Source organism: Nansenia antarctica (assembly GCF_963989245.1).
Source record: "Nansenia antarctica genome assembly, chromosome: 4".
Taxonomy (NCBI): domain Eukaryota; kingdom Metazoa; phylum Chordata; class Actinopteri; order Argentiniformes; family Microstomatidae; genus Nansenia; species Nansenia antarctica.
In genome coordinates, this window is record NC_137689.1 from 19,712,093 (window position 1) to 19,722,156 (window position 10,064).

The 10,064-nt window shown below is 44.9% G+C and overlaps 1 protein-coding gene across 1 annotated transcript; it reads left to right on the top strand.

The window, feature by feature from the left end:
• Positions 1 to 4,886: 4,886 nt before the first annotated feature.
• On the top strand, positions 4,887 to 7,960 carry LOC308155852 (fibroblast growth factor 18-like; the record flags this gene model as incomplete). The annotated part of the gene is made up of 7 exons (XM_080529222.1): positions 4,887 to 5,033; positions 5,467 to 5,563; positions 5,919 to 6,012; positions 6,650 to 6,689; positions 6,794 to 6,971; positions 7,454 to 7,560; positions 7,673 to 7,960. 7 exons carry the CDS (start codon positions 4,887 to 4,889, stop codon positions 7,958 to 7,960), a joined length of 951 nt encoding a protein of 316 aa, XP_080385348.1.
• Between the last annotated feature and the right edge of the window lie 2,104 nt (positions 7,961 to 10,064).

Sequence of the window (10,064 nt, forward strand, 5' to 3'; positions counted from 1 at the left end):
GAGAGGGAGTGGGAAAATGAAAGGTGGGGGTTGAGGTGGATGAGGGTAGAGGACGATACAAGCAGCCACAGCACCTGTTACTCAGCTGTGTAAACGTGTGGATTCCCACCGAAAAAAGGACAGACACATAAATAGGAAACTGGTTGAGCGCAGCTATCTGTCTCACCCCCTGACACAGCCAAGTCTTACATACTATGATGACAGAGAGCATGATGGTGGATGCATTCAAAACCCATATGTGTTACACATATGTTGAACACATATGTTAAACAATGTCCTTAAATACACTCTGGTAAAGATACAATACAAATACAACGAAAGGTAAGAGTATGATATTTAAACAGTATAATATTTTTAAAGGGGTGTGTATTTAAAAATGGTGCAGCTTGCAGCATTACAGTCGATTTAATGGTAACACTTGCAATTCAGTGTGCAATTCCACCGTGTCCCTCATAGTGGCAGCACTAATACCTGATTCATTGTAGTATTGAATGTTCAATTGTTTGTGCGTACAACACTCCAATGCAGGTCCTGTAATGCCTCTAGAGCAACACAGCCAGTCTTTGACACTAAGATATTCACAAGAACTCTGTTCAAGGCCGAATACAATCCAAGGCCAAATGCTCACCTGTCATCTGGTGTCCTGACCCCCCCCCCTCCCCCCCGTGTGTGTAAGTATGTGAGCAGTACAAAATGGCTCTTAATCTTTTTTTATGATATGGCACTTGTATACCAACACAGAGCATACAGTAGGAGGACATGGTCTCCCACTATGTATGGCACGAAACTCAAAGTCCTGTGTTCCTCCGCAGACAATGTCTTCATAGATGTCGACATATTTCCCACTGTGATCTCACAGTGTGCCAGAAGTCTCTCAGTGCTATTAGTTTATTTTAATTTGTTAGTTTTGTCAGACCATAAAAAAGTAGTTTCATCTACCATCCTACGCAAGGATCTGTTGATTTTATCTATCTTGAGTCCATTTGAGTCCACACAGTCACATGATTTACTATCTTGAAGGTTGAAACAACCTTGAAACAACCAAAGCAGTAAATCATAGCATTGTGTTACTCTGGCGTGTGTGTGTGTGTGTGTGTGTGTGTATGTGTGTGTGTATGTGTGTGTGTGTGTGTGTGTGTGTGTGTGTGTGTGTGTGTGTGTGCGTGCATGCGTGCATGCCTATGTGTGTGTGTGTGTGTGTGTGTGTGTGTGTGCACGTGTGATGTGTTTCTCTGAAGACCTGCATTCTACTATATCTATGCATTTATTTTGCGTATGTTCCCCTCCTATTACCTACTTGGATGTGTCGTCCTATAAAAGGCTTTGTTCTACCAAAGAACACATGCAGCACTGGCTACAGAACAGCTCAACTCGGCCCAACAACTCCAGAGCCCAGCATCAGAATACCTTTCCTCAGTAGAACGAAGGACCACAACACCAATAAAAAGCACAAGGCGAAACCTTACTCCACAACAAAGGTCCTTACGGTAACCTCACAGAGCAGTGCAGTTCCACAACACAACCCTACATCCCAGCAGCATGGCACAACTTCCTTTATGAAGGTGGGAGCCAATAGCTCTTGGCCAATCATGTCGTGGCTCTAATAAGACATGACTGACAGGAGCCTTCCTTGCCAAGACCCGACAGAGTCAAGGAATTCAAGCTGCCAGAGTACGTGCCTGTCTGAATGTTAAACACATTTTCCGCAAAGCTGAAAGAAACCTCTACCATTTATTACCAATTCATAAAATGCTTCTTTTCCTTTGCCTTTTCGTTTGAACTTAGTCCAACAGATAAATAGCAAACATGTGAAATGGGTCCAGTGTATAGGGTTCTGGTTCCTGTCTTCAAGGGTGTTTTTGATCAGTGGAGCTTATTCCTGTTGTCATGGTCATGCAGAGACAAACGCACAATTCACCACACATGGTCGACCAACGCATTTCATATCTCACAATATCTTACAATTTATCATCCATATGCTGCCTGTTTGACTCTTAAGGCCTAGTCCAAAGTTCCAAGTGTGTGTGTGTGTGTGTGTGTGTGTGTGTGTGAGAGAGAGAGAGAGTGTGTGTGTGTGTGTGTGTGTGTGTGTGTGTGTGTGTGTGTGTGTGTGTGTGTGTGTGAGAGAGTGTGCATGTGTGTGGTGACCCTGAGGACAGGTCTGTTAAAAGATGATTGATAAGCCAATTGACAAGTCTGTGTTTCAGGACAAGAAAGAGGTGTTCAGGACTTGAGTCAATTGATGCATCGGGTACTTTTAGTCCATCTCTTTCAGCTCTCGCAAGACCCTGTTTCCCTGTACCTCATTATGTCTATCTCTCTCTTACTTGTTCAGCTCACCCCGTCACTCTCGGCTGCTAATCTATTCCAGAGAAAAGGCTGCCATGGAAAATGCATAACAAGTGCACATACTTCTCCTTGAGCCAAGAGTGAAATAACAAGGGGAAGGGAAAATGGGAGTGGGGGACAGACAGAAGGGGTGGAAGAGAGAGAAATTGTTTATTCTAACTCAAAGTTTGGTCTTTTGTTGTGGTGGGGACCTGTCTTATATTAGAAGTCTGAACTGCCTTCAAAGTCTGGAAAGACAGAGGATGAGCCAAGACAGACTGTCTGAGAGTCTGAGAGTCTGAGAGAGAGAGAGAGAGAGAGAGAGAGAGAGAGAGAGAGAGAGAGAGAGAGAGAGAGAGAGAGAGAGAGAGAGAGAGAGAGAAGAGAGAGAGAGAGCGAGAGCGAGAGCGAGGGAGGGAGACAGAGAGACAGACAGAGAGAGAGACTGGTCAATGTATCCCAAAAGCTACCCTGAAACACTGCTTTGGCACACTGATAAACTCAGCAAGGTAATATGTAGATTTAAAAATAGGTTACAGTCCTGAGATGATAGACTTCTAACATCACAATACCTTTTCGAAAACATTTGTAAGACATACAACTCTACTTTGAGACGTAGAGGCTTGTAACACAGTGAGGAAGCTTACACACATTCACCTTAAAAAGCACATTCATCACTCTTTACACAGTGGAATTGGAGCTTGTTTAAAATGGGTCCAGTTTTCCATTGTTTTTTCATATTTCAACATTTCAAAAATAACAATGTCTGGGGCGGGGGACCTCTAGTGAACAGACACAGAGACAAACAGAGCAGGCGAGACAAGGGGGAGACGTATCATTTGTTCGCTGGGACAAAAGGTTGTCCAACCACAGCACAGGTGTCAGGTAGAAGCATGACAACCCAAATGAAAGAAGACAGAACGCGGGTAGATGGTGCCAGGCTCAGTACCATGAATCAGGTCAGTTCAGCCAGGCCCAGCAGCCTCATATGGAACCTGTTAAGCCCATGAATCTCACAATGCTCACTGTTCTGCTGCTGTTCCTGGTGGTTATGGTGGTGTGGAGGGTATGCGATTATACACATGCCATTATTTAATCTTACTCACATTACTGAGCATAACTTATGGTCTCATTTAAACAAAGATCATACATGGATCATACAAACATACCAGTTAGTTATTTACTGTATAAGGGTAATGGCTTTATGTTTATCACATTATAGAGAAACCTGTTAGAACATGACATGTACATTTATCTAAGTCTTATAATACATTATGACATGAGATGTGTATGAGGTCAACACATTATGTTTTACTTTTTAAACGCATTATAGTACGGACTTTGAAAAAGACACCCTTGTCCTTTTTCTCACCTCAAACTCTAAATGGAGTGTTATCACAAACTCAGCTATGTTAAAACAAAAACAAAAAAAACTGCTACCATAGTGACCCTGATTTAGTGTCATATAGCTGCCAGCTATAATAGTTTATTACTTTATTATCACCAAAATAACAAATATATGTGTGTGTGTGTGTGTGTGTGTGTGTGTGTGTGTGTGTGTGTGTGTGTGTGTGTGTGAGAGAGAGAGAGAGAGAGAGAGAGAGAGAGAGAGAGAGAGAGAGAGAGAGAGAGAGAGAGAGAGAGAGGGAGGGAGGGAGAGAGAGAGATCGATAGAGATAGAGAGAGAGAGACAGAGAGGGAGAGAGGGAGAGAGAGAGAGAGGAGGGGGGAGGGAGAGAGTGAGGGGAGGTGGGGGGCTATGGTTGGCTGACCATTAGTCTGCGGTTCTACAGCGGTGAGGGAGTGAGGAGCTGGCGGTGTAGTTAAATCCCTGAGAAATGTTCATTTTGGATCCCCTTCTTTGCTTACATACCTTATGCACACCCTCCCCCTCATTTCCAATTTTCTCATTCTCTTGACTTTTCCATTATGTATTTCATAATTTAAATGGAACTTACATGAGAGGCCAGCCTTATATGGTCCAACTCTGCACATGATGAAATGAGCAACACGTTTTTTTGTTATAGCATTTTGGTGCCATGTGGGGCAGGGGGGTGTCTGAGAGAGAGAGAGAGAGAGAGAGAGAGAGAGAGAGAGAGAGAGAGAGAGAGAGAGAGAGAGAGAGAGAGAGAGAGAGAGAGAGAGAGAGAGAGAGAGAGAGAGAGAGAGAGAGAGAGAGAGAGAGAGAGAGAGAGAGAGAGAGAGAGAGAGAGAGAGAGAGAGAGAGGGAGAGAGAATGCAGGTGCATGGTATCCGAACTGGAAGGGAGTCCTCACTTTCTGTAACACTTGTAAGCAAATGCAAAACCAAAGTAGACTGTCTGATAGCTTATCTAGGATAGTGCATGTTCAAGGGGGCGTTTGTTTCGCACCGTGACGGTGCGGTCAGCCAGCAGTGTCACTGCTGTCAAATCATTTTCACCCCAGCATTATAGTCATCTCTGCAGACTGCAGTCCATGGAGTACCGGGAATTCTGAAGCTCTCTATGGGATGCTGCTGTTGCCTCCTTTGCACGTTCATATGACATAATCCATCGCCTTTCTACAGGGCTAATTGCAATGACGGAACTACTCGGGACCACCTATATCATCACGGGGGTCCCACCAGGCGCCTGCTACCTACACCTACCCCGCCTGCACTCCCCACGTGCCCGTCTCTCACTCCCTCAGCGCAGCAGACGCCCGGCCGTCCCACTGGAGATGGACGTTTGAACGACCGTGACAGCTCACTTGACCATGACCTCTCATAAAAGGAAAAAGTGACATGATAGAGGGAAAAGAAGATCATAGGAGCATGCATATGTGGGCAATGGCAATAATAGTTGACAAGTTCAACTGAGTTGAGCATCTTCATTGGAATGTAGCCTTGCCTACAGATTATCTGTTCAGAATGCAACATCTGTAGCCTATTACCTGTCTTCGTATAGGCTATTTAACAGGTAGAGTTAGTAGGTCAAACCTGCGAAAAGATCATGTCATCCTTTGGAGAATAGAGGTGCTGCCTGGCCAGGACATTATAGGCTGCAGCAAGCGCGCGCTGGCTGTATAACGGTAACATCATCTTTGCATAGCAAACCCATTCACCTCCGCCAGCGTTCAAACCCGATGTGCCCGGTGTGCGCTGCCGATGCCCCCGCAGGAGTTGTTGACGTCTCCCGATCCCTCTTCCAACGGACGGATTACAGTCAGCGCCGGCGAGACCCCCGGTAACGGTGAGACCCCCGGCGAGACCCCCGGTAACGGTGCCTGACTTTCCCTGGCCCGGATAGCTGCTCGGGACGGCGGCGGTGGGATGAGAACCCTCCTCCTCTCTACACTGGTCGTGTTGTAAGTGAAATGTGCCTTAAACTCTGCAGCTTTCTGGAGTGAAACGAATGGAGTTTACGTTAGCCTTCGGACTTAATATCCCCTGACAACGGCAGTTGTCTTTGACATACACTATGTGTGCCTCAGCTCAGACCCCCCTCTCCCACCTCCCTGTCAGTCTGTCTTTTAACCAATTCTATTAATCGTCTACACTACTAAGCCTTTGTCGTGCAACACACTTCTGTTTCTGCTTGCAAACTATCCCTGGCTGTCACTCCCCATTAGGATCCTGCATCTTTCATACTTACTGTCGGATTCGCAAACAGGCAGAGATCACCTCTGATTTGACCCCCACGGTTTCTTCAGAGGTAACACAGAGGTAAAACTAAAAGTGGTGCAGAGAGCATAAGTGGAGCAAACATCTGTGTCTGCTTTGGGCCAGCTGTAGGCTGCGTTCCAGGCATCTCTACTACATCTGGACAGCACAGGGGGTAAGGGGGTCCCCTAATGAGCACACGGCCGGGCCGGGGGGCATGTGGTGGAGATGAAACACTTTTCTATTGCTAACGTCTCTCAGTCTCTCCTGCTTCTCTCCCCCCTCTTAAATTAGAGTGGAAATCACCATTATTTATTTATGGATGTAACCGTGTTCGTACTGTAGTTATACAGAGAGGGATGAGTGCATAGTATTACAATCTTAGATGGATAGATGGATAAATGGATAGATAATTGTATACATAAGTGAATGTTGATATTTGTCTACCACATAGATAAGAGCATTGCTTTAGCTGCTCTCCCTAGATAGGGCAGAGACAGTCTGGCTGCTGTGTTTGTTGGAGTCAGGGTCTAATAATTGTTTTCCTTTTATAAGTATTATAGGGGTTGAGGAGGCTGACAATAGGCAGGAGCCAACTAAATCTAGTAGCCATTAGCCAGACTGCATTTTTAAGATGAAAAATATGAATCATCTAATCATGTAATGATCTCAATCCAGTTCCATTTCTCCTTGTTCTCAGATCTGTCCAGGCTTTACTGGTGGTCTGCAGCCCTCTACAGGTAAATATGTGTACATGCTGAGCAGTATTTAATCAATTTGCCATTCATCCTTTGAATAAAGTAATTCTAACCCTATGCCCCTTTTTTGTGTTATGGTGATGTAGGTGTTAGCTGTAGACAATGTTAATTTTGGTGTTCATGTGGAGAATCAGACACACTTTCGAGATGCAATGAGTCGACGGCATCACCGAGTGTACCAGCTGTATAGCAGGACGAGTGGCAAACACGTGCAGGTGATGGGGAAACGAATCAGTGCCAAGGGAGATGATGGGGACAAATATGGTAAGATATTTCTGCTTCTCGCATCTACACAAAATGACACTAATCCAAAAATGTCCAACTCCTAGACAACCAAACAATATTCCTCTTATGTTTTCTAACATACATGAATTCTCTAAATGGTCCTCAAAAACATGGTCTTCAAAATCTAACTTAGTAGCAAACGTGCTTTGGTGTAATGATGAACAGACTCCAGAAAATGAGACATAGTGAGGGAGGAATGAGAGTTATTGATGAGGTCATTGATTTTCCAAGTGCCCTGCTTTGTGTTCCTGTGGTTGAAAATGAAATAGGTGGCAGTTTTAGAGGGACGGGTCATGGGGGGGGGGCGGGGAAGGGGGGGGACATCATGTTATTGATTCAGTTTGACCCTTGCAGTGGGTAGGGTGATCTATTGGCATTTAAAGAGGCACAGTCTGATGTTTTACAGCAACTCCATAACCCCTCTTACAATCTGTCTCTTTGTGCTTCTGTCTCTTCACAAGCCCAGCTTGTTGCAGAGGCTGACACCTTTGGGAGTCAGGTCAGGATCCGTGGTAAAGAGACCAACTTTTACCTCTGCATGAACCGCAGAGGCAAGCTCGTGGGCAAGGTGAGACAATGTGTGAAACTAATTCAGACTCTCATTACACTTAACACACCTGGCCAAAATTAACATGAAATATTCCAAATTATATATATTTTTGTGTGTGTCTGTATTCCAGAAGGCTAGCAATCGTAGTGCAGACTGTGTTTTCGTTGAGATGGTTTTGGAGAACCACTACACGGCACTGATGTCGGCGCGCTATTCCGGGTGGTATGTCGGCTTCACCAAGAGAGGGCGCCCTCGCCGAGGCTCCCAAACGCTACCCAACCAGCAGGACGTCCACTTCATGAAGCGCCCCCTCCCTGGGGAACAACTGGACCTGCAGCCGTTTCGTTTCACCACAGTCAGCAAGAGGAGCAAGAGAGTGAGAGGGACCAGACCCACAGGGACTAAAGCCCCTTCATAGTCAATCCCTCTCCCACACCACAGACCTTACCCAGACCTCCCCTCCGATAGTTAAACTGTTGGGATTTTGCTGGACGGAGCCAAGGTGAAAAGCTAATTCAGTGGTGCATGTGCACTTAAAGACTTTGAGGTAAACAATCTGACCACATTATGTCAGTTAGCTTGTGATGTGGTGTGGTTAGTGCCGTGGAAGTGACCCAGGACGATCTAGTCCTTGTTTATTCCTCCCCCATTCAGGCCCATACCAAACAACAAGCTTTTACAAAGACTGATGAACTACAGAGCAGTGCTGAACATTTAACATACACAAAACAGCTTAACTCTATGTTCCGTACCAAAAGGACTGAAGTTCGGGAACTTCTAAAGACGAATGGACAACAGCTTTAAGTTTCATTTTCTCAAGCTTCCAAAGACTAATTACAGCGTTCAAAACCAACAACTTTATTCACTTTTTTTTTAGCTTCCAAAGACAACTGGTTATTCAACTCAGTGACGAACACTATTGACAACTGGACTAGTGTTCATTACAGAACACAGGGGCACATCAAGGACACATCACTGTCTCTCACTTTTTGTTTTTATAACTGACTCTGGAGCTCTGTTCCTGCCTGTTCACTCAATACATGATGCTCTAGTCAGCACAATATCTGCAGTATATCTCATGCAAATATATTTAAAAATTATTAAAATTATTTATTTAACATGTTGTAGCCATGTAGCCATTCGATGCTTACCGTAACTACTGTTGCTATGTTTGATGTCTGACACACACACACACACACACACACACACACACACACTACATGTCTGTCAAACTATACCACAAAACAACTGACATGTCAAGCACCATGGTCACACATGGTTCCATGTTACCCAAGAATAGAGAACAAGTGCCATCTGGTGGTCACTGGAAAAGGGGGCGTCTGCGCAGAATCTGAAATACTGTAAATCCATTCATCCTTGACTAGATCATTCTTCTTTCAATAGGGCCTACACAGCATCACCAATAGTATCTCAAGGCAGACGGGTTGAAACCCACCATGTTATTTTGGGTTGATAACCGAGGGGTCAAAGAGCTAAGCCTCTCAACACTGTTGAGACTCATGGCTTAATCAATCTTTACTAACTCCTCTGAGTGTAATAGATTGAGTATGCGAGAGGTAGAGAGAAATGTGAACTTCATCACAGGCCCGTCCAGAGCCAAGCAGGGCCACAGGCTAGAATAAGAGACTCAAAAGAGGTTCCACACTTTTATTTTTCAAATAAATAACAATGGACCCTCCAGATTCCCATACAAAATAAAAAACAGGTTACAGCAAAAAGAATGAAGAACAGCAAAGAAGTGACCAGCTGATGGCCTTGCTGTTGCATATCTGTGCTGGATCTCCTCCTTTGCGAGCTTTGCAGCCCTTCCATAACTGGGTGGTGGTCTCCAGTCTTCGACAGCCCCACCCATAATCATGTCATTTCCTGCGGCCAGAACATGTTCCTCTGCCTGCATGTCTCAGGCATGTGGGCCCTGCGGAGGGGGGAGCAGCGGGCGGGGACTAGGGGTATAACCTCTCACTGCAGAACAACTCTGTGGAAAGTTTCCTTGAACTGAAAATGTGTGTGTGAGAGAGTGGGTGTACATGTACTGCGTATGTGTGGAGAGGAATCTGGGTTTCAGAGCACTGTTGCATTCCTGATCACACTCTGGGCTCCAGCAACAGCATTCCCTGTCTGCACACCCACTTTGATCCTCCCTTCATAACATTACACACACACACACACATACTCTCTCTCACTCTTTCCCTACAACAGTCACACAGGCAGACACCCATTCTGACTGAACAATAAATCATGCCATAAGTACCTTCTAACTGTCACAGCTACACACACACACACACACACACACACACACACACACACACGTATTAATCAGACCCATATATACATAATTTGGCAAACTATCCTCAATCTTGGCACCAAATATTCCATAAGCTTGATATTCTAACATCATGGAAATTGTAAATGTCAAACAGAGCTTGTTAAAATGAATATCCATGGGTCAAGTATTCAACATAAAATACACACCTCCACTCCCACACAGTGATGTACATGTC